General features: G+C 46.3%; 1 protein-coding gene across 1 annotated transcript; it reads right to left on the bottom strand.

Moving 5' to 3' along the window:
- Window positions 1-1,091: 1,091 nt before the first annotated feature.
- Window positions 1,092-23,298, bottom strand: LOC148143797 (uncharacterized; the record flags this gene model as incomplete). Its single annotated transcript, XM_087975266.1, has 3 exons — window positions 1,092-1,178; window positions 2,561-2,756; window positions 22,487-23,298. Coding segments are annotated over 3 exons (1,095 nt in total), but the record flags the coding sequence as incomplete, so codon positions are not given.
- Between the last annotated feature and the right edge of the window lie 1,375 nt (window positions 23,299-24,673).

Below are 24,673 nucleotides of genomic sequence, written 5' to 3'. Positions count from 1 at the left end.
AAGTGGAATTTACAATATATTACATGTATTGACTGCCTGCAGATTGTGCAGTCTTTGAGCAAAGTAGAATGTATTTGCAAACATCATGCTACAAAGACAAACTCCCACCATGGATGATCTATCATGTGTGCATGAGATAGAGAAAAAGTCCATGTCCGTGCTGTATATCTCTGTCTATTTGATAACAGATGCTTTATTCCTGTTGGTGTAAATGTTGTTGTAATTCATAGCTGGGTACTAATAGATGTAAGGGTGACAGAATTCCTCAAGTAGGGCACTGTAAGATTCCTGAGAGACCCCTATTCCTGGTTTACTTCCTCATGAACAAACATTAAGCACGTGCGCCTATTTATGATTTTTTGTTTCATTTTTTCTTGTTTTATTCCCTGCTATGACTGCACCTTGTATCAGGATGGTTGACGGGCTGGGAGATTGTGGGTTGGGTCTTGATTGAATATTTTATCGTTCCAGAAGTTATAAAAGGCGGGGTCAAAGCTTTCACAGTAATCCAGCAGAGCTGAGAACAGACCGACATCTTAGTCTGTGGGAACAGGAGGATCAACACGGGACAGAGAAATCAGGGCCTGAAATCTGAGCTGACACCAGACCATCCTGTGATCCAGTGCTTTGATTAGCAGCATCCTTCTACATCAGTCAATGCCAGTTGTCAGACAGGTGCAGCAAGGCAAGTGGTATATTAGCAAGCTGAACTGAGATTAGAAGTAGGGATGTCTTCCTGTAGTTAGGGGGTCATTGAATATATTCAAGGCTGAGTTCATCTGATTTTTGAACAATAAAGTGTGGATTTCTTTTATTTTGAATGGTTTATGTGTTGGATGCAGGTACAGTATCCACGTTGAAGGTGGAAGGCAAGAAAATGGTTTTAAGACCACGACAGAACAGTTACGTTAGACAGCACAGAAACGGACCCTTCAGTCCAACTATTCCATGCTGCCTACGTTCTCAAACTAAACTGGTGCCACTTGCCAGTGTTTGGCCCATATCCCTCCGCACCGTGCCTCTTCATATACTTATCCAAATGTCTTTTCAACGTTGCATCTGAATGTGCATCCACCACTTCCTCTTTACATTCACTCCACACGTGAAACACACTGTTTATAAACAAACTTTTCCTGATTCTGTCCACTCCGTGAATTCATTCCCTTTCCTTTCGGTTGCTGCAAGTCGGAAATTGAAGCCCAGAATGAAAAACATGGAAAAGGAGTTGTGAAGAGAGTACCATACACTCAGATGGTTGACAGAATAAGGAGGTTACAGTCTGGAGCAAACTCAATCTTCATTCAGAGAGAGCAGCAGCAGCTTCCGAAGCTCATGTTCCAACGTCTGCATTCAGACAATAGGAAGGCTCTGATTGGCAGGAGGACCAGTCACCTTCCGGTCCTCCAGGGCTCCTGACTGGCCTCTTTCACGACCCTGTCTCCCAATGATGCAACTTTCAAAGAACTATGTACCTGATTTGGAGATGCCGCTGTTGGACTGGGGTGTGCGAAGTTAAATTTCACACAATACCAGGTGATACTCTAACAGGCTCATTTGTAAGCACTAGCATTTGGAGCACTGCTCTTTCATCAGGTGGTTGTGTCTTATGATCCTGTTCCACAAACACCCAATGGAGAAGCTCGTGCTTCCAAATAAGCCAGTTGGACGATAACCTGGTGTTGAGTTTTAACTTTATCCACCCCAGTCCAACACCAGCACCTCCACATCATGTCTAGTGAACCAAGCACACACTTCTCAGTGCTGCCAGGAAACTACAATGCTGATGACATTGCACTCCTGAAAATTTTACAATTTCTAACAATGCTGGCTACTCATTCACTGCTGCAACCGATACACAACATTGGAAACATAGGACAGGAGACTGTCAGAAATGAGCACAGCAGGTCAGGCAGCATCTGAGGAGCAGGAACATCAACGTTTCTGGCAAAAACCTGAGGAAGGGCTTTTGCCCGAAATGTCAATTTCCCTGGTCCTCGCACGCTGCCTGACCTGCAGTGCTTTGCCAGCACCACTCTAATCTTGACTCTGATCTCCAGCATCAGCAGTTCTCACTTTCACATGTAAAATGAGCAGTTTTAAAACAAAAACCTGTTGCAGTTTAAAGCTCTCAGTGAGCGTCTGAGCTCAGTGTGAAGTTCAGGTAATCTTTATTGTGACCCAACTTTGTTACAGCTTCAGAATCTCCCAGCAGAAAGGCGTAGAAAAAGTAGCAATTTTTTAAAAATAGCTCAAGGTCAAAGTGCAACCCCTCACTTTCTTCATTATTGGTCACAACTGAGTCGTCCCTTTGTAACTGCATCCTTGGTACAGCCTTAACCTGGAGGAAGTATTGCCTCACTCAGCAATTTGAACCTGTATTCCAATCAAGTTGGATGAGCAGCGTAGAGTCCACCAGACTGTTGTGGGGCTGGAGTCACATGTAGGCCAGACCGGGTAAAGGATGCAGCTGGGACGACTGCTCTAATAACTGCTCAAGTCTTCCCTAAAAAAGAACTGAGTGAATCAGATGGGGGTTTTCTTCCACCCCCACCCCACCGACAATGGTTTCACCGTTAGATTCTGAACTCCAGATTTCTGACCAAATTCGAATTCCACCATCTGTGTGGACCCGTTGGTGCCTCAACAGGTTGGAGGATTCACGGAATGTCCTTCTGCACTCGGGGCAGCTGAAGGGTCTCTCCCCCGTGTGGACCCACCGGTGCCTCAGCAGGGCAGAGGCCTGGGTAAAGGCCTTCCTGCACTCAGGGCAGCTGATTCCCTGCTGTGACTACACTGTGCCTGGATTGTTGACTGGCTGGGAGATTGTGGATTGAGGCTTGATTGACTAAATGTTTGTCCCAGAAGGTGTAGAAGGGGGGGTTCAGAGCTTCAACAGACATCCAGCAGAGCTGAGAACAGACAGACATCCACATGCCTTTTAAATGTTGTAATTGTGCCAGCCTCCACCACTTCCTCTGGCAGTTCGTTCCATACATGCACCACCCTCTGAAGTGGTTGCCCCTCCAATCTCTTAAATCATTCCACTCTCACCTCAAACATATGCCTTCTAGTTTTGGACTGCCATACCCTGGGGAAAAGACCTTAGGGTTTCCCCTCTATCCATGGCCCTTACAAAGGTCTATAAGTTTATCCCTCAGTCTCTGATGCTCCATGGAAAATGCCCCTGGCCTATTCTTTTCTGACCCTTTCAAAGTTTCATAACATCTTTCCTACAGCAGGGAGACCAGAACTAACTGCAGTATTCCAAAAGTGGCTTAACCAACATCCTGGACAGCCACAACATGACCTCCCAACTCATCTACTCAATGCTCTGACCAACAAAGGCTAGCCTGTCTACCTGAGAACTATGGAACCTGCACTCCAAGGACTCTTTGTTCTGCAACACTCCTCTTAACTGTGTCAGTCCTGCCTGGATTGCTTGACCAAAATGCAACAACTCACATTTCTCCAAATTAAATTCCATCTACCACTCTTTGGCCCATCCGATCAATTCTAATTTATAGCGAACTCACTTTTCTCTCTCATTCCCTAGAAGCTGAAAATCTCCATCCCACACACACTCCCTTCATTCTCACTTTGCTGACCCTAATCCCTGCTGTACCTCATCCTGAAGGGTCTGGTTCATGCTGATTAACAGGCGCACACTCGGGGGGGGGGGGGGAGGAGTAGGAGGGGGGGGTCTAATTGAAACATACATAATCTTCAAAGCCTGGACAGAGTGGACATTGCAAAGATGTTTCCATTGGTAGGACAGACTCGGGCCAGAGGGCACAGCCTTAGAGTAAAGGGAAGACCTTTTAGAACGGAGAAACTTCTTCAGCCAGAGAGCGGTGAATCTGTGGAATCTATTTCCACAGAAGGCTGTGCAGGCCAGGTCACTGAGGATATTTAAAACTGAGACAGATAGGTTCTTGAGTATCAAGGGGATCAAAGGTTACGGGGAGAATGGGGCAGGTGGGACTAGTTTAGTTTGTGAACACAGTCAGCATGGTCTAGTTGGATTGAAGGGTCTGTTTGTGCTCTCTGGCTCTGTAACTGTTCTAAACTGGTCTTGAAACCATTTTCATGCCTTCCTCTTGTTCAAAAATCCAATTAAGATCATGGCTATTCTATTCACCATCTGAGATCCTCCTCCCTGCATTGTCCCAACTACCCTTAATTCCCCTACCATTGCAAAAACCCATCCAATTGTGTCTTGAATATACTTAATGAAGCTGCCTCTACTGCTTCCTGGGGCAGAGAATTCCATAGATACACTACACTCCATGAAAAGCAGTTCCTCCTCATCTCTGTCCTAAATTTACTCCTCCTAATCTTGAGCCTGGTTTCATTCACCAGCAGAAATGACTCAATAAGTAGAGTTTCATCCTCACAGTGCAATGAATTCCCACTTTGCACCAAAACCTCGGATTTACTCACTCACTCAGTTGCTGTCTCACAAATGCAAGATTTCATTGTACCTTCTACTCCCATTAAGGGCAAAACATCTTTGAAAAGTCCTCAGAAACACTTCTGCTCTCACCGAAGATGATTAGAGTCATACAGCACAGAAACAGACCCTTTGTCCATCCACATTAAGGGCAAAGCATCTTTGAAAGCTGCTCTGAAACTCCAGCCTTCACAATCACACTTCTGCTCTCACTGAAGATGATGAGAGTTATATAGAACCGAATCAGACCCTTTGTCCATCCACACATCATTCCTGATGAAGTGCTCGGGACCAAAATGTCGACTCTCCTGGTCCTCAGATGCTGCCTGACTTACCACCTTTTTCAGCACCACACTTTGACTCTCATCTCCAACATCTGCAGTTCTCACTTTCTCCACATCCCACAGTATCACCATTTAAACAATACATCTCCTTGCTGCTTTTTGTTTCATAGCAAAGACTATAACTTCACATTGAGATACTGCATTTGCCACGTGTTTGTAAATTGTGGTCTTCTCGACTTCGGGGAGACTGAGCATAAACTTGGGGAACGGATTGGCGAGCATCACAGCTGGGTCCGCAGAGGCTGACCAGACCTCCCAGTCACCATCGATTTTAATTCCCCTTCCCGACAAGAACATCTTAGCCTTCCTCTATTGCCACAACGAACCAAACCGCAAATTAGGGAACAACACCCCATCTTCCGCCCGGGCAGACTACAGCCTGCAGGACCCAACATCGAGTTCTCCAATTTCAAATAACTTCCCTTTCCATCACCCGACTCCCTTCTCAGCCCCATGCCCCTCACTACCACTCCTTCCTGCCACCAACCTGATTTCTTCCACCCAATGATTAATCTGACCGATTCTTCACCTATCCCCAGTCCTGAAGAAGGGTTACACCCGAAATATCGACTTCTACACCTCGTGATGCTGCCTGATTTGCTGTGTCCTTCCAGCCTCCTGTCTGTCTATTTTGCCAATTGAGACACAGACCTCGATCACTTTTCCATAGTCCGTCCCCTCCCTGGGTTCAATCCCTTTCCTTTCAGTTGCTGTAAGTCAACAATTGAACTCCGGAAAGACATAGAAATGGCAAAGGGGGCGAGAAAAGAGAGTGCTGTACACACAGATCTCAGACAGAGAAAAGAATTTGTAGTCTGGGTGAAGCTCAATGTTGATTCAGAAAGAGGAACAGGAGTAGCAGCTTCAGAAATTCATGGTCCAACTTCCGCATTCAGACAATGGGTTGGCTCTGATTGGCAGGAGGACCAGTTTTGTTTTGGCCCTCCACGGTTCCCTATTGGACCATCAAAGGAAGGTCGCGCGCCATTTTTTGCGGAAAGCGATGAGCATGCCCAGTGTTCAGCTTATACCGGTGGGCATGTGCACTGCGTTACTGACACCGGGAAACATGCGCAGTATGCTCACTAGGGATGCTGGTGTTCCTGTCAGATTTTAAGAGTCCAAATGCCAATATGACAAAAAAGGGGTCGAGCTACAATTTGTTTTTCCCTGTGATTCGACATTGTATTGTTTTTGCATTCTGTCTGGCTGCTCAACTTTTGTATGTCTTTTCCCCACGTTGCGCGAGTCCAGAAGTGGAGGGCATGGGTTTAGGGTGAGAGGGGTAAGATTTCTGAGGGGCAACCTTTTTGCACACAACGCTGGTGCGTGTCAGCCAGAGGAAGTGGTGGAGGCCAGTACAATGATAATATTTAAAATGCATCTGGATGGGGATATGAATAGGACAGATTCAGAGGGATAAGGGGCCAAATGCTGGCAAATGGGTCACTAGATTAATTTAGGATATCTGGTCGGCATAGACCGAAGGGTATGTTTCTGTGCTCTGTGACGCTATTTCTAGATAGTTGGAACCAACTTCACAAGACTAGGACTAGGCCATTCACCCCTTACATTCAAGATCAGAGTGGTGTCGGAAATCACAGCAGGTCAGGCAGCATCCAAGGAGCAGGAAAATCGATGTTTCAGGCAAAAGCCTCGAATGCTGCTTGACCGGCTGTGCTTTTCCAGCACCACTCTAATCTTGACTCTAATCTCCTGCATCTGCAGTGCTCATTTTCGCCCATTCACCCCTTCCAGCCTGTCCTGAGCGGTGGCCTGACTGCGTTTATTTCAGTGAAAGAATCAGATAGATTTCAGCAGCTCTTTTAAAAAACTTGAAAACGCTTTCTGGCTTTAACGATGTTTCTGAAGATATCATTTTAGGTTTAGGGTGTAGGTTTGATATCCAGACGTTTCATCACCTGGCTAGGTAACATCTTCAGTGGCGACGCCAAGTGAAGCGAAGCTGTTGTCTCCTGCTTTCTATTTATATCTTTCTCCTGGATGGGGTTCCTGGGGTTTGTGGTGATGTCATTTCCTGTTCGTTTTCTGAGAGGCTGATAGATGGTATCTCGGTCTATGTGTTTGTTTATGGCGTTGAGGTTGGAGTGCCAGGCCTCTAGGAATTCTCTGGCAAGTCTTTGCTTAGCCTGCCCCAGGATAGATGTGTTGTCCCAGTCGAAATGGTGTTTTTTTTCATCCATGTGTAGGGCTACGAGGCCTGGCACTCCAAGCACAACACCATAAACAAATACATAGATCTAGATGCCATCTATCAACCCCTCAGAAAACGAACAGGAAATGACATCACCACAAACCCCAGGAACCCCATCCAGGAGAAAGATATAAATAGAAAGCAGGAGACACAGCTTCGCTTCACTGGGAGGTCGCCACTGAAGATGTTACCTAGCCAGGTGATGAAACGTCTGGATATCAAACCTACAGCCCAGCGAGCAAACCTACACCCTAAACCTCAACCTGAGCTACAAACCTTGCAAAAATCATTTTAAGTATTCTCAATTTTGAAGATCAGCCATTTCTCACCCCTCCCAACTCCCAGGTAGAGTCATTACTATCCATTATCTCTCTCTCTCTCTCTCTCTCTCTCTCTCTCTCTCTCTCTCTCTCTCTCTCTCTCTCTGTCCTTTGAAGGGCTTGATACAGCGGTCAAAGATGGTTCGAGGCTTGAGAAAGGACGGGTGTGGTGGGGGCTGGGGAGAATAGAGACCTAAAGGATGGGGGACAGAGAGAGAGAGAAAATGGCGGTCAGAGGGTGGGGGTAGAGAGAGAGAATGAGTGGGGTTGATAGAGAGATTGAGTGGGGGAGAGAGAGTGGGCATGGCGGAGAGGTGGGGAAGGGCAGGGTGTTACTAGGCACACAGAAACACAAGATGGCTACTGAGCCATCAGTTGGCCAACTTGACACACAAGATGGCCGCTGGATCACAATATGGAGAGAAACAGCAGAGCAGATACAGACACTGCCTGGGGCCACCAGAATGCCAGCACAATCGACTCACAACCCAGGTGATTAGTTTAAGGCGGGTGGGGGAGAGAATACACATGAGTAATGAACACTGCCCGCCGAAGTGTCTGCGTCCAGCCAACACCTCTTATAGAAGTGTCAGCGGAGCAGGTAAGGGCTGTTTGGCAGGGGCTGCTTGAAGGCTCGGTGACGTTTGTTTAACGGTTTAAATTTGAAAGTTTTTTTTTAAAAAGCGCGAAGCGGATCTGGAAGTTGGTGTAGCGTAAGCTTACCTGGGTAGGTTTCTTTCCCTATAAAAGCACGCAGGAGAGGAACCCGAGGCACTACAGAGGTGCCTAACCTAATAATAAGAACCGTTGTGGTAAGTAGGTAAGTGCTGCATTTTGCTTGTTCTATTCTTGGACCCAGTTTGTTTTTAAAAGGTTACTTTTAGAGGGATGGCAGTGAAGGCAGTGCAATGTTCCTCTTGCAACATGTTTGAGGTGAGGGATGCCATGGTCGTGCAGGAAGTGCACCCATCTCCAGCTCCTCCTAGACCATGTTAGGGAACTGGAGCTGGAGTTGGATGAACTTAGGATCATTCGGGAGGCAGATGGGGTCATAGATCGGAGCTTTAGGGAAGTAGTAACTCCAAAGATGGCAGATAGATGGGTGACAGTGAGGGGGACTGGTAAGAAGCAGCCAGTGCAGGGACCCCTGCGGCCGTTCCCCTCAAGAACAAGTATACCATTTTGGATACTTGTGGGGGGGGGGGGGGTACTTACCAGGGGTAAGCAATGGGGTTCAGGCCTCTGGCACGGAGCCTGTCACCGTTGCTCAGAAGGGAAGGGTGGAGAAGAGCAGAGCAATCGTTCGGGGCACAGATAGGCGGTTCTGTGGGGGCGAGAGAGACTCACGTTTGGTATGTTGCCTCCCAGGTGCAAGGGTACGTGACGTCTCTGATCGTGTTTTCCTGATCCTTAAGGGGGAAGGGGAGCAGCCTGAAGTCGTGGTCCACATTGGCACAAACGACATAGGTAGGAAGAGGGTTGAGGATGTTAGGCAGGCTTTCAGGGAGCTAGGTTGGAAGCTCAGAGTTAGAACAAACAGAGTTGTTGTTTCTGGTTTGTTACCCGTGCCACGTGATAGAGAGTCGAGGAATAAGGAGAGAGAACAGTTAAATGCGTGGCTACAGGGATGGTGCAGGAGGGAGGGATTCCGGTATCTGGATAACTGGGGTTCTTTCTGGGGAAGGTGGGACCTCTATAAACAGGATGGTCTACACCTGGACCTGAGGGGCACCAGTATCCTTGGGGGAAAGGTTTGCTAGTGCTCTTCGGGGGGATTTAAACTAATTCTACAGGGGAATGGGAACCTAGACTGTAGCTTTAGGGTGCAGGACCTGGAGTGTAGGGAGGTTAGGAACATGGCATCAATCTCAAAGGAGGGTGCCTGTAAACAGGAAAATGGCTTGAAGTGTGTATACTTCAATGCAAGAAGTATATGAAAAAAGGTAGGTGAACTTGCAGCATGGATTGGTACCTGGGATTTCGATGTTGTGGCTATTACGGAGACATGGGTAGAACAGGGACAGGATTGGCTGTTGCAGGTTCCAGGGTTTAAATGTTTTAGTAGGGTCAGAGGTGGGGGTAAAAGAGGGGGAGGTGTGGCATTGCTTGTCAAATATAGTATTACAGCAGTGGAAACAACGATGGATGAAGACTCGCCATCTGAGGTAGTTTGGACTGAGGTTAGGAATAGGAAAGGTGAGGTCACCCTGTTAGGAGTTTTCTACAGGCCTCCTAATAGTCCTAGATACGTAGAAGAAAGGATTGATTCAGGAGAAGAGTGAAAGTAATAGGGTGGTTGTTATGGGGGACTTTAACTTTCCAGATATTGACTGGGAAAGCTATAGCTCGAGTTCGTTAGATGGGTCGGTGTTTGTCCAATGTGTGCAGGAGGGTTTCCTGACACAATATGTAGACAGGCCAACAAGAGGTGAGGCCATACTGGATTTGGTTCTGGGTAACGAACCAGGCCAGGTGTTAGAATTGGAGGTAGGTGAGCACTTTGGGGACAGTGACCACAATTCGGTGACTTTTACTCTAGTGATGGAGAGGGATAAGTGTGCACTGCAGGGCAAGAGTTATGGCTGAGGACAGGGAAATTATGATATGGTGAGGCACGACTTAGGATGCGTGGCTTGGAAAAGTAGGCTTCAAGGGAAGGGCGCAATTGATATGTGGAGCTTGTTCAAGGAGCAACTATTGAGTGTTCTTGATAAGTATGTACCTGTCAGGCAGGGAGGAAAGGGTCGTGTGAGGGAACCGTGGTTTAATAAGGAATTGGAATCCCTTGTTAAAGGGGAGAGGGCGGCCTATGTAAAGATGAGGTGTGAAGGTTCAATTGGGGCGATTGATAGTTATAAGGTAGCCAGGAAGGATCTGAAGAGAGAGCTAAAAGCAGCAAGGAGAGGACATGAAAAGTCCTTAGTTGGTAGGATGTGGGAAAACCCAAAGGCTTTCTATAGGGTATGTCAGGAATAAAAGAATGACTAGGGTAGGAATAGGTCCAGTCAAGGATAGTAGTGGGAAGTTGCGTGTGGAGGCTGAAGAGATTGGGGAAGACACTGAATGAATACTTTTCGTCAGTATTCACTCAGGAATAGGACATTATTGCCGATGTGAATACTGAGTCACAATTAATTAGAATGAATGGCTTTGAGGTATGTAGGGAAGAGGTGTTGGAAATCCTGGAAAGGGTGAAAATAGATAAGTCCCCTGGGCCTGATGGCATTTATCCTAGGATTCTCTGGGAAGCAAGGGACGAGATTGCAGAGCCATTGGCCTTGATTTTTATGTCCTCAGTGTCTACGGGAATAGTGCCAGAAGACTGGAGGATAGCAAATGTGGTTCCCTTGTTCAAAAAGGGGAGTAGGGATAACCCTAGTAACTATAGGCCGGCGAGTCTCACTTCTGTTGTGGGCAAAAGTCTTAGAGAGGATTGTAAGGGATAGGATTTATGAACATCTGGATAGGAATAATGTGATCAAGGATAGTCAGCATGGTTTTGTGAAGGGTAGGTCGTGCCTCACAAACCTTATTGAATTCTTTGAGAAGGTGAATAAGGAGGTGGACGAGGCGAAAGCGGTAGATGTGGTGTATATGGATTTTAGTAAGGCGTTTGATAAGGTTCCCCATGCTAGGCTACTGCAAAAAATACGGAGGTATGGCATTGAGGGTGAGTTGGAGGTTTGGATTAGGAATTGGCTGGCTGGAAGAAGACAGAGGGTAGTAGTTGATGGAAAAGGTTCATCTTGGAGTGCAGTTACTAGCGGTGTTCCGCAAGGATCTGTTTTGGGACCATTGTTGTTTTTCATTTTTATAAATGACCTGGAGGAGGGGCTAGAAGGTTGGGTGAGCAAGTTTGCGGATGATACGAAAGTCGGTGGAGTTGTTGACAGTGAGGAAGGATGTGGCAGGTTACAGCGGGATATCGATAAGCTGCAGAGCTGGGAAGAAAAGTGGCAAATGGAGTTCAATGTAGGTAAGTGTGAAGTGATTCACTTTGGTAAGAGTAACAAGAAGATGGGGTACTGGGCTAATGGTTGGATACTTGGTAGTGTGGATGAGCAGAGGGATCTTGGTGTCCATGTACACAGATCTCTGAAAGTTGCCATCCAGGTAAATAGTGCTGTGAAGAAGGCATATGGCGTACTGGCTTTTATTGGTCGAGGAATTGAGTTCCGGAGTCCTGAGGTCATGTTGCAGATGTATAAGACTCTGGTGCGGCCGCATCTGGAGTATTGTGTGCAGTTTTGGTCGCCATACTATAGGAAGGATGTGGAGGCACTGGAACGGGTGCAAAGGAGGTTTACCAGGATGTTGCCTGGTATGGTAGGAAGTTCGTATGAGGAAAGGCTGAGGCACTTGGGGCTGTTTTCATTGGAGAAAAGAAGGTTTAGGGGTGACTTGATAGAGGTGTACAAGATGATTCGGCGTTAAGATAGGGTTGACCATGAGAACCTTTTTCCACGTTTGGAGTCAGCTATTACGAGGGTGCATAGCTTTAGATTAAGGGGTGGTAGGTATAGGACAGATGTTAGGGGTAGACTCTTTACTCAGCGAGTCGTGAGTTCATGGAATGCCCTGCCAGTACTCTCCCCCTTTATGGGCATTTAAATGGGCATTGGATAGGCATATGGAGGATAGTGGGCTAGTGTAGGTTAGGTGGGCTTGGATCGGCGCAACATCGAGGGCCAAAGGGCCTGTACTGCGCTGTATTTTTCTATGTTCAATGTCTTTGGGATGGATCCAAAACTTACTTCATTCATGATTGAAAATACTTTGACCTCTGGAACTGTCTGCCAGAGAGTGTGTTGGAGTCAGATTCAATTATGGATCATTAAACTGAAAAGGAAAGCAAGGTACTGTAGTGGATGTCAGAATATGAGTTTCCTGATTGGGGCTGTTCACTTGCTCCTGTTACCATTTCAGGTTGCTAACTTTTCGTTAGCATCCTGCACATGTTGGGAATTTTTCTCCTTTCTAGTATCTCAGTGACAAATCTAGTTTATGAATTGTTCCAATGATATCTCATGAGCGGGTTTATGATATTCACAGTGTTGTGGGTCACAGTGTGTCCAAGTGAGGAAAAACAAACTGTTCATCTTAAATATTTGATTTTAAACAATGGAAATAAAATTAATGTTTGGAAAACACAACATAAGAACTAGGAGCAAGAGTCGGCCTTCCGGCCCGCTCCACCACTCAATAAGATCATGACTAATCTTTTCGTGGACTATGCTGCACTTACCTGCATTTTCACCGTTTCCTGAATTCTTTTATTTTTCAAAAACGTATCTACTGCTTCTAGTGATTGCTGAAGTAATGTCAAATACTTCCCTGGGCAAGGAATTCCATAGATTAACAACCCTCTGGGTGAAGAAGTTTCTTCTCAGTTCAGTTTTAAACCTGCTTCTTCTAATCTTGAGACCATGTGCTCTTATCCTAGTCTCACCTACCAATGCAACATCCTACTTCTATTTCTTTCATAATTTAATATATTTCTGTAAGATCCCCTCCAAACAAACTTGCTGGACTATAACCTGGTGTCATGTGACTTATGACTAAAAAATTTGTTATTACGCATCCTCATAGCAGTGGGATTTCAGGGCTCGAAGATAGGGATACTACCACTGCGCCTGAAAAAAAACCTCTGCAGCAAATAGGTCCTCTTCTATTGAATGAATGGGGAGAGGTTTCTTCTCAACATGGGATACAAATATTATACCCTCAGAGCCCTTTACACTAAATTGAGCCCTCTTCAGTTGAATGAATGGATGTGGAGGTGCCACAGTTGAATTGGTTGATAACGTTAAAAATCACATCTTCTCCCTGAATATGTGGCACTACCGCTATAGCTGCAGAGCCCGTTGCAGTAAATTGGGTTAGCTGCTGTTGAATGAATGAACGGGAATGAAAAGGGCGGATACACTGACGTGATTGTGAAATTCCCAACCAATCCCAAAGCTTGTGGTCGGTACCGACTAATCGGAGAGAGATATTGCAGACGGTGGGACCAACACGACACGGAATGCCAGCTGCCATTGGTCAGGTGGAGTAAGGTGCGCTCTGATTGGAGGAGGCGCGGATGACGCGCGTCACAGAAGGAGGAGACGGAAAGAAGAAGAAAAACAAAGATGGCGGCGCGAGGCTGCGGTTTTCTCATCGACTCAGCGGGCGGTTTCTGACGGAGGGAGGGGGGCAGACAGGAATCGTTTACCTCAGAAAATACCTTTAAAATACTTTTCAAATTAAAGCCGGAACTTTTCAAACAAAAGTTGTCAAGAAAAGGAGACAGTCCCTGGTGGGGTTTATTGTTTATTTGTGTATAATTCCCGGGGCCCGGGAAGGGGGAGGTGACGGTTACCGGGTGAACGAGAAAACAAATTTAAAATGTCGGCGGTGGAGGAGAGAGAGCCGGCGCCCGCGGCTTCTTCGGCGGCGGCCGGAGCCCAGGAGCTCAACAACCCCCCGGAGCTGGAGGAAGGTCCGAGCTCCAAGAAGCAGGGGGTCCGGCTGGAGGCTGGATTTGCTCAAGGCTTGTATCTATTAACTTATTTAAATGGTACCTACTGTATGGGGCTATGGTTTACATTAAAACCGGAGGGTCATGTCAGAGTGTTTGTTTATATTGAGCAGTTGTAGTTGGTAAAATACACTCCCTGGAGGAGCACCTTCTATGATGCTGCATTTCTTGCCTTCTGCCCTTCCCCCATTTGTTATCTCCCATTTGATTTTACATTTTATTTGGTCAAATTTAATTTCATATTAATGAGACTTGGTATTCACTGTGTTATTAATTTGTTTGTTGGAGTATTGTAAGAAAAAAATAATGATGTCATGTCATTTCTGATGTCAGAGTTTGACATTGAATGTGCAGATGTGAATACCAATAAGTTGTGAAAATAAATCAAGAACTTGTGGTTCGAACAAAAAAAACAGTTCACTGATATTTATGGCATTGTCTCATTTGAGGAGGATGACCAACAAATCGTTTCATGTAGTCACCCAATTTAATTAAAATTTTCTTTAACTTAATTAAAGAAAATAACTCTAGCAGGCTAAGATTTGTACAATTTCTTTATAAGATTTATAAGTCCATTGCTCTCGATGTGGTCTCTGCCATATTGGGGAGACTGGACGCCAACTTGCAGAACATTTCAGGGAACAGTTCTGAGACGCCAAAACTAAACGACCCCACCACCTTGTGGCTGAACACTTTAACTCCCCCCTCCCAATCCGTCAAGGACATGCAAGTCCTCGGCTGCCTCTCCCTCCAAGCTCTAGCTCCCTGCCGCTTGTAGGAAGAACATTTCATCTTCTGCTTTGGGACCCACTAACTACATAGGATCAATGTAGATTTCACCAGTTTCTTTATTTCCCATCCCCCCACCCCCACACCACACACCTTGTCCCAGATCCAGAGTTGAAAAATGTGGCGCTGTAAAATGCCTAGAGGCCATGCCTTTAGGAATTCCCTGGCCGTTCTCTGGCATGGCACTCATCCACAGATTCTATCAACAAACACATTGACCTGGACCCAATATACCGGCCAATGCAGCGGACAGTTGGAACTGACAACCGGAAGCGGCAGAGACAAACCACTATAAATGCTGGAGGAAACATCACAGAAGCGCTTCACAAGAGGCTCCCAAGCACTAAGGATGTCACCTAGACAGGGGATGAAACGTCTGCAACAAAAATTCCCAGCTCGGCGAACAGAACCACAACGAGCACCCGAGCTACAAACCTTCTCACGAATTTTGAATTGAGCATAGGAGTTGGGACATCCTGTTGCAACTGTCACACATGCCACATAACACAAGGCGTGGCCCGTCTCTGACTTACCGTCCTTTGAATATCAGGGGGAAGACACCCCTTTAATTGTAACATTCAGGAAAGATGCCTTACTTCAACAAAAATGTGCTGTGCTCACAGATGTTTGGACAGAGGAAGGGAGTTGCAGTCTGGGGTGAAGCTCAATCTTCATTCAGAGAAAGAGAGGAGCAGCAGTAGCTTCAGAAGCTCAAGGTCCAACTTGCGCATTCAGACAATAGGGGGACTCTTCTGGGTAAAATCTGGGAGTGAAGCAATGTCTCCTCCTTTCCATTCCTTATCCTGGGAGGGAGAGAGAAGGGGGGAAGCACTGTTCACTTGCAGCAACGGGAGGCAGAGAGTATGAATCCAAGCAGGGAGCAAACTCTGCAAAAGTCAGTTTCAGTCGGCTTCTTCTGGAATATTGTGTGCAATTCTGGTCTCCCTTCTATAGGAAGGATGTTGTGATACTTGAAAGGATTCAGAAAAGATTCACAAGGCTGTTGCCAGATTAGGAGGGTTTGAACCACAAGGAGAGGCTGAATAGGATGGGGCTGTTTTCCCTAGAGCATCTCAGGCTGAGTGTGTGTTTTTTAAAGAGGTTTATAAAAACTTGAAGGGTGTGGATAGGGTGAATAGACAAGGTCTTTTCCCTGGGATAGGGGGAGTGCAGAACTAGAGGGCATAGGTTTAGGGCGAGAGGGGAAAAATTTAAAAGGGACCTTGCAGTCAACCATTTTTTGCAGAGGGTGATGCGTGTATGGAATGAGCTGCCAGAGGAAGTGGTGGAGGCATCTGGATGGATATATGAAAAGGAAGGGTTTAGAGGGATATGGACCAAGTGATGGCAAATGGAACTAGACTAATTTTGGATATCCGATTGGCATGGACAAGTTAGATTGAAGGATCTGTTTCTGTGCTTTATGTCTCTGACTGTATGACTGGTGAAAAGCGTTGGCATTCGTCGAAACATTTATGTGACAGAAAATTATAAGAGGGTAAAGATTAGCCTCACGTCATTGATCCATGAATCCTGGTGTAGTATGGATGTATTTCCAGTAATAGAGTCAGTATGGCATGGAAGGAGTCCAAAATGATGGCTTCTTTTACAAAAAGTCACACTTAAAACTTACATTTCCAGAAGACTCAGATTTAAGACAACCGTGCGTTAATATAAGACAGATAAGTCTGGGGTATATGTTACATATTTGATGGAATGTTTATAGCTCTCAAAGCCTGATTTGCAGTTGTTGCTGGGCTCGTAATATTGTAGAGCAGAATATTGTGTATCTTCAGTAGGAACGTCAATACCGCATGATAGATGTCCATTTTAGCAACTTGAGTGGACTCTTCAAGGAGTATGCAATCCACCACATTACCCTGCTGTATACATTTACATAAAGATCAGCACAAAGATCTTGGGTATTAAGAGAGGAAAGAATGTTCCACAGAAACTAGAATTGTGTGTTTTGATTTTCTATTGTGGACTGACAGCGATGACCTTTGCAACCTCTTTCCACAGGAATATTACAAGAGAAGAATTTGGAGGCAGAAATCTCAGACCAAACATCACATCGAAGTATGACAGTCGCTTGATTCACCAGGACTTGGATATTGATGGCCTTGAAAACAAAGGGGAGAAGGTCTGTCTGCTTAGTTAGGTTTTAAACGTCAGTGTGACTGGAAACTCAGAGTCTCACATACCCACACACCAGAGTAGTGACTGGAACATGCTTTACAGACTGAATGAGAGTCCTCCAATTACCAGTTCACCAGTAACACCACACCTATGCTGTAAGTGTGAGCGAGTTTCAACTGATTGTTGAACCTGGAGAAATACGAGGACACCTGCACCATGGAGAAATCATGAAAATGCAGGGAGTGTAGGAACGGTTTCCCTTCCCCGCCTGCCCGAAATTCATCAGCATTTATATACCGGGCAGCGGCCAATCACCTGCATTCAGCACAGGAAAGGCTTCACTCAGTCGCATCACCTCCTGGTCCACATTGTGGAGAAACTGCTCATCTGCCCTGTATGGTGAAGCAGATGAAGGACATTTTTTTTATCCTGGATGGAGCATACTGCAGGTATACCTGAAATAGATACATTTGTCTCTGTCCCATTGAATCTCCAGCACAGGGCCAGGCACAATTGGTCTCGGTGTTTATTCTCCACATGAGCCTCCATCCACCCCTCTTCATTGCTCCCCCATCTCCCCTCCATCAGCATAAGGGTATCCCCCACTTTTCGAAAGTTCACTTTACACTACTTCACTTTTACAAAAGACCTACATTAATATCTGTTCTCACAAATCGAAAGAAATCTGAAGAGGATTGTCGCTTTTACAAAGAAAGGCATAATATAAATTAATTCATGCTAATTGCTTCTTCGCTTTAGGCCCATTTCAGCTTATGAAAGGAACACTCTACTTTCAAATAGTGGGGGAAAGCTGTATCAATACAGCACAGTCACAGGCTCTTCTCACTTGGTTTAGGCACACACACCCCCTCAAGCCTGTGCTAATACTTAATCCTTACTTAGACCTGCTATTTATTGCCCATGTGTGGTTTCTGTTCCTCTGTTCACCTCCCCTTCATGTGTCTATCAAGATACACCTTAAACATTGTTAAGATGCCTGCTTCCACTACCTCCACTGGCGGTGCGTTCCAGAAACCCACCACCTCTCTGTGTAAATTCCCCACCCCCACCCCACCACTTCTCCCCCAAACAGTCCCCCTTTCACCTTGAACCTGTGCCCTCTTTTAGTTGACTTTTCCACCCTGGAGGGAAAAAACGCCTCTGACTATCACAGAATCCCTCCAGCGTGGAAACAGACCATTCAGCCCAACAAGTCAACACCGGCCCTCCAAAGATTAACACATAGAGACCCATTCCCTTACCCCTATTATCTACATTTACTCCTGACTAATGCACCAAACTTACACATCCCTGAACATTGGGGCAATTTACATACAGACAATCCAACTTAACCTGCCTCTCCCTGGACACTATGGGTAATTTAGCTTCGCTAATCCACCCTAACCTATACAAGTTTGGATTGTAGGAGGAAGCCGGAGCACCCGGAGGAAGCCCACACAGACACGGGAGGTGGGGTGCAGGGACAATGTGCCAACTCCACACAGATAGTTGCCTGAGACTAAAATCGAATGCAGGGCTCTGGCACTGTGAGGCGTCAGTGCGAACCACTGAGCTACCCTGCCACCCCTGTCCAGCCAATCTGTGTGTCTCATCATTTTGTCGAGGTCTCCTCTCAGCCTCTGTTTTTCCAAAGAAAACAATCCAGGTTTATGCCTCCTCTGCTCGTAATGAGAGCCCTCGAGACTAGGCAATGTCCTGGTGAACCTTGTCTGTACCCTCTGCCAGATCACCCACAACCTTCCTGTAGCATAGTGACCAGAACTGCACACAATATTCCGAATGTGGTCAGAATAAAGTGCTGTAACGTAACTCTTACATTCAAGGAACCGTGCTGTGTGCCTTCTTGACCACCATGCCCACCTGCATTACCACTTCCACGGATCTATATGCCCAGATCCCTCTGTATGCCAGTGCTCCTATGTGTTCTGCCATTTTTCATACAATTCTTATATTTCCTTCATCACTATCGAGGTTCACTTTAACTGTCTTTCTCTCTTCATCTCTTTTTCCCCCCTCCTCACCCCTCCACACATCAGCATATCATAAGACCATAGGAGCAGAAATTAGGCCATTCAGCCCATTGAGTCTGCTTCGCCATTCAATCATGGCTGATACGTTTCTCAACCCCAATCTCCACGTAACCCTTAATCCCCTTGATACTCAAGAACCTATCTATCTCAGTCTTAAATATACTCAGTAACTTGGCCTCCGCAGCCTTCTGTGGCGGTGAATTCCATAGATTCACCACACTCTGGTTTAAGAAGTTTCTCTCCCCTCTGTTCTAAATGGTCTTCCCTTGACACGAAAGCTGAGCACTCAGGTTCTAGTCTGTCCTACCAATGGAAACATCTTCCCAACATCCACGCCGTTTATTATTCTGTAGGTTTCAATTAGATCCCCTCTCATCCTTCTGAACTCCATGAAGTATAAACCTAGAGTCCTCTAATGTTCTTCATATGTTAAATTTTTCATTCCTGGACCATTCTTGTGAACCTCCTCTGAACATGTTCCAGGGCCAGTACATCCTTCTTGAGATATGGGGCCCAAATCTACATACAGTACTCCAATTGTGGCCTGACCGGAGTCTCAGAAGTACATCCCTGCTTTTATATTCAAGTCTGATCAAAATAAATGCCTGCATTGCATTTGCCTTCCTAACTACTGACTCAACCTGTAAGTTTACCTTGAGAGAATCCTGGAGTAGAACTCCATAGTCTGTCCCCATAATCTTTCTGTTCCTGAGTAGCAGCAGAGATTTACAGATACCTCGATTGTTTTCAGGGATACCAAGGGATCTTGGGAATTGCCAGTATCTCGGGAGGAGGCAGAGAGGAATGTGGTGTGGTCCTGTAAACTCCAGAAGTTTCCAAACTCCCTGAGTCAGCAGTAACTCTTTCTGGACCAAGAAACAAAAGGGCCACTGAGAAACTGCTACATCAGAAGACCTCAAAAGCAGAAATGAGGCCATTCAGCTCATTGAGTCTGCTCCACCATTCAATCATTCTTACCTATCAAGGGTTACGGGGAGAATTGGGTTGAGAAACATATCAGCCATGATTGAATACTGGAGCAGACTCAATGGGCTGAATGGCCTAATTTCTGGTAGTTAGTCATCCCTGGGTAGAAGGACGCAAAACAACAAGTTGTTTCCTGGGACCGATGAGCTAAGTGTTTAATAACCTCATGACAAAAGGACAATTAAGTTTGTCTGTGGAAGGAAGGCCCTGACGTAAAGGGGTTTTTTTGCAGGAAAGGCTGTATCAAACAAGCCACTAACCCTCGAGGATAAGAAGGTAAGCTACAGACCGGAGATCTCCAGAAGTGTGGGGAGATGGTGTTAGAATCTAAAGAAGCATCCCACCACAGATTTGAAAGCGAGGAATCTCCACCAGAATGCAACTCCAGAAAGATGCAGCAGCAGTACTTGGAAGAAGAATGCTGCACTGAATCCCTGGATACTTCCAGAGACAAACTGTTGGTGGAAACTCAGTTAAATTCTGCCATCAATTGGGTGATAGCCAAGTTGTGAGTGAGGTTGAACTTGGTTACTTGAGTTTTATTTTTGGTTGCTGCATACAATCAAGTGTAAATCATTGTTTCAGCAGTTAATTGTGTGCAGTTTCTGAGTTAAGAACCAAATTAAGGCGATTCACCCACAACCACAGTGAGAGGCTGGGATTCATGTTGACTCCATTGCATTCAGCAGTACATCACGTCAATACTCTTATAAAGCGAAGGCTGACAGCACCACCTTTCTCAAACAGAGAGTGTCGCCCAATAATCTATAAAATTAGCATGAAAAGTGGTGTAACCTGCTCTAGTGAGAAGAATAAATCCCCAACACTTTAAAATCAACAATCAGCAATTTATTTATCCAACTCTCATGGTGAACAAATGAACAAAACTATTAACAAACTGGATACAGGCCAGGAGCAGATGGGTGGCACTAGTTTAGTTAGGGATCATGGACTGGTTGGTCTGAAGTGTCTGTTTCCAGGCAGCATGACTCCATCGCACGGAATGAATGGGGATCCATCCCAAAGATGATAAAGGTTTCAAGCACCACCTTAGGCAAATGTGTGGACACCCCTCCAGATAACTGAGGGCAGTGGGACACTGAGGGTCAGTAGATCAGTCAGCCAGCCAGTTCTCTCCAGGAGACTTCTCTCTTAAGAAAGGAAGTGGTTTCCTGCCGCATCAGCCAGATTATCCAGTTTGGATTAGGTCCTATATTTCCAACAAAATAGGTAGACAGGGCAGTGTCTATAACAAATATGTTATTAAACTTGGAAGCGTGCTGAAGACATATACAAGGATGTTGCCAGGACTCAAGGCTCTGTGTAAAAGGGAGAGGTTGGACAAGCTAAGATATTTTTATTTAGAGCATTAGAGACTGACAGGGGCCCTTAGAGAAGTGAAGTGATCGTGAGAGGCATGGAGAGGGTGAATGCACTCAGACGTTTACCCCGGGGTTGGGGAAGTGAGAGCTAGAGGGCATCAGTTTAAGGTTAGAGGAAAAAGAATAAAAGGGAATGTGAGGGGCAACTTTTTTTTTTATGCAGACGGTGGTACACATATGGAATGAAATGCCAGCAGAAGTGGTTGAGGTGGGTACATTAACAATATTTATAAGGCATTTGGACAAATAAGTGGATAGGAAAGGTATGGAAGGAAATGGGCCAAGTGCAAGGAAATGGGCTTAGTGTTGATGGACAGTTTGGTTGGCATGGACCATGTTGGGCCGAAAGGCCTGTCTCCTGCTGTGGGACTCTATGATTCATGTCTCTTTGTCGGTCCGACAGTTTTGAGTTTCCAAATGAACATCTTACTAAATCAGGCCGAATAAACTCCAATCTCATTCATCAACTCTGATGCGGAGGTGCTGGTATTGAATTGGGGTGGACAAGGTCAGAAGTCACATGGCACCAGATGAAGTGATGAAGGAGCAGCACTCATAAAAGAGCAATGCTCTTAAAGTTTGTGATTTCAAATAAACTTATTGCACTGTAACATGGTGTTGTGTGACTTCCGACTTCTTCAACTCTGGGTTTGTCTCAAACTTGACGGGATACTTTGTCCAACTCGGCATGTTTTATCAGTATCGCTTGGAGGAATTCTCTTTTTTAAAGATTAGATTCCCAACAGTATGGAAACAGGTCCTTTAGCCCATCAAGTCCACACTGGCCCTCCGCAGAGTAACCCAGCCAGACCCATTCCCCTATTCCTATTCCTCTACATTTACCCCTGACTAATGCACCACACCTACACATCCCAGAACACTATGGGACAATTTAGATGGGTCAATCCATCCTAACCTGTACACCTTTAGACCAGGGGAAGGAAACCGGAGCACTCAGAAGTAACCCATAGAGATGTGGGGGGGACATCGTGAAAGATACACACAGACTGTCATCCCGAGGGTGGAATTGAACCCAGGTCAGCATCGTGAGGCAGTGGTACTAACCACTGAGTCACCATACCACCCCTGAGCCACGTAGGTGGGCTTGGGGGGGTGGGGGCGGGGAGGGGATGGTGAGTCCAGCACAAAACAAAAAAAGCCCACTGCACCCACTGTCATAATGGGCAAGAGGTTCAGCCTTGGGGTGACCCACTGCAGCGTCACTGGTGGAATCTGATTGTTGGGTCCGCTGGTGCCTCTGCAAGTTGCAGGACAATGTGAACCTCTGCCCGCAGTCGGGGCAGGCAAACGGTCTCTCCCCGGTGTGGACCCATTGATGGGTCAGCAGTTTGGAGGAGCGGGTGAACCCCTTTCCACACTCGGGGCAGCTGAATGGCCTTTCCCTGGTGTGGACCCGCCGGTGGGACAACAGGTCAGAGGAATTGCTGAAGGCCTTACCACACTCAGAGCAGGCGAAAGGCCTCTCCCCCGTGTGGATTCTCCGGTGTCTCAGTCGGTCGGAGGAATTGCTGAAGGCCGACCCGCACTCTGGGCAGCTGAAGGGCCTCTCCGCCGTGTGGACCCGCTGATGGGCCAGCAGGTTGGAGGATTTACTGAAGGCCTTCCCGCACTCTGGGCAGCTGAAGGGCCTCTCCCCCGTGTGGACCTGCTGATGGGCCAGCAGGTTGGAGGAATTGCTGAAGGCCTTCCTGCACTCTGGGCAGCTGAAGGGCCTCTCCCCTGTGTGGACCCGCCGGTGCCTCAGCAGGTTGGAGGAGTCGCTGAAGGCCTTCCCGCACTCTGGGCAGCTGAATGGCCTCTCCCCCGTGTGGACTCGCCGGTTCTTCAGCAGGTCGGAGGAATTGCCAAAGGCTTTCCCGCACTCGTGGCAACTGAAAAGCCTCTCTCCTGCATGGATTCGCTGGTGGGTCTGGAGGTTGTCCACACAAGTGAACCCTTTCCCGCACACGGAGCAGTAAAACGTCCTCTCACCAGTCTGTATATGCTGGTGGGCCAGCAGGACACAGGAGCAAGTAAAGCCCTTCACCCGCTTGGGGCAGGAGAACGGCCTCTTCCCAGTGTATTGCACTGATGAGCCGCCAGGACAGATGGGACATGGAAGCCCTTCCCGCAGTTGCCACACTTCCATGGTTTCTCAACGGGGAGTGTTGCCTCAGGTTTCTCCATGGCCGAAGCTTCAGCTGCACACACACACACACACGTGTACAACCCCGCCGTGAATTCTTCTTTCCAGGCAGTAGAGTTATTTCAGGCTCCACACTCAGTGCGCTGCAACAGTAGCGTCTTTCAACCAGTCCCCCCGTACTCAAACAGGAAGCAAAAAGAAAGCTTTGCTCCTTCTCACAGAATCATAGTTGAAAATTGTTGCGGTCCTGGTGGATTGAGTGACTGTCAGACATTGACGTGAAAGTGAGGAATGGAGACGCTGGAGAGTCAGATTCAAAAAATGCGTTGCTGGAAAAGCGCAGCATGGCAAGCAGCATCAGATAAGCAGGAAAATCAACATTTTGGACTTGAGCCCTTTATCTGTTGACTTTGAAACTTCTGTCTTCAGATAGTCTGTAAGAAAAGATTACAAAAATCATCACTGCCAGTCCGGTTAAGAATGAGACATCAAGGCATTGACACTGACACCAGAGAGAAACTGTACATATAGATGTGGCAAATGTTAGTGGCAAGCCAGAGTGATAAAGATATGTTGCACAGAAACAGACCCTTTGGTCTAATTCATCCGTGCCAACTAGATAACCTAACCTAATCTCGGCTGATTTGCCAGCATCTGGTCCATATCATCTAAACCCTTCCTAATCGTATACCCATCCAGATGCCTTTTAATGTCATAATTGTGCCAGCACCCACCACTTCTTCTGACAGCTCTTTCCTTAAACACGCCACTTTCTGCATGAAAGACTTATCCCTTAGGTTCCTTTGTTAAGTTCTTTTGCTTGAGCTTCTTACACTGCAATACGCCAACTTCTGTGAACAACCAAACTTTATTAAGTACAGTACAAGCTGTGGAGAAACTCTTAACACTCTTCGCAATGCTTGAACACAACAGTACCAAAAAAACAAACCCCTTAAACAAAGTAAAACTGAAACAGAGGCTTACAGTTGAAGTTAGAAGGGCAGAAGGAGACAGTATTAGCAGCCTTTCTCCAGACAGCCCACTGCTTAACTCACCCAAACAAGACTTCAGCTTTCAGGACTGACCACTCCCCTTTCATTGTACAGGTCACTTCTAAAACATAAAAGCTTTGGCCTCAAGTCTCATCTGTTCACACATTACCAAAAATGCCTCCCAATACCGTTTTTCATCTCTGTACTGAACCAGTTGCTTCGGAGCTTGGGTCTTTTTACCACCCCTCTGAAAAAAAACCAAGGACACAGCATCCTTGAGAAGAAGGACCAGCTTTTAGAAAAAAGGACCAGCTTTGTGACAGAGGGATATAGGCCAA

Source organism: Chiloscyllium plagiosum, unplaced genomic scaffold (assembly GCF_037043375.1).
Source record: "Chiloscyllium plagiosum isolate Xiang-an unplaced genomic scaffold, Cpla_swu_hap1 HiC_scaffold_27, whole genome shotgun sequence".
NCBI classification, from domain to species: domain Eukaryota; kingdom Metazoa; phylum Chordata; class Chondrichthyes; order Orectolobiformes; family Hemiscylliidae; genus Chiloscyllium; species Chiloscyllium plagiosum.
The sequence above is the reverse complement of the archived record's forward strand: the minus strand, read 5'-3'. Positions and strand labels throughout refer to the sequence as shown.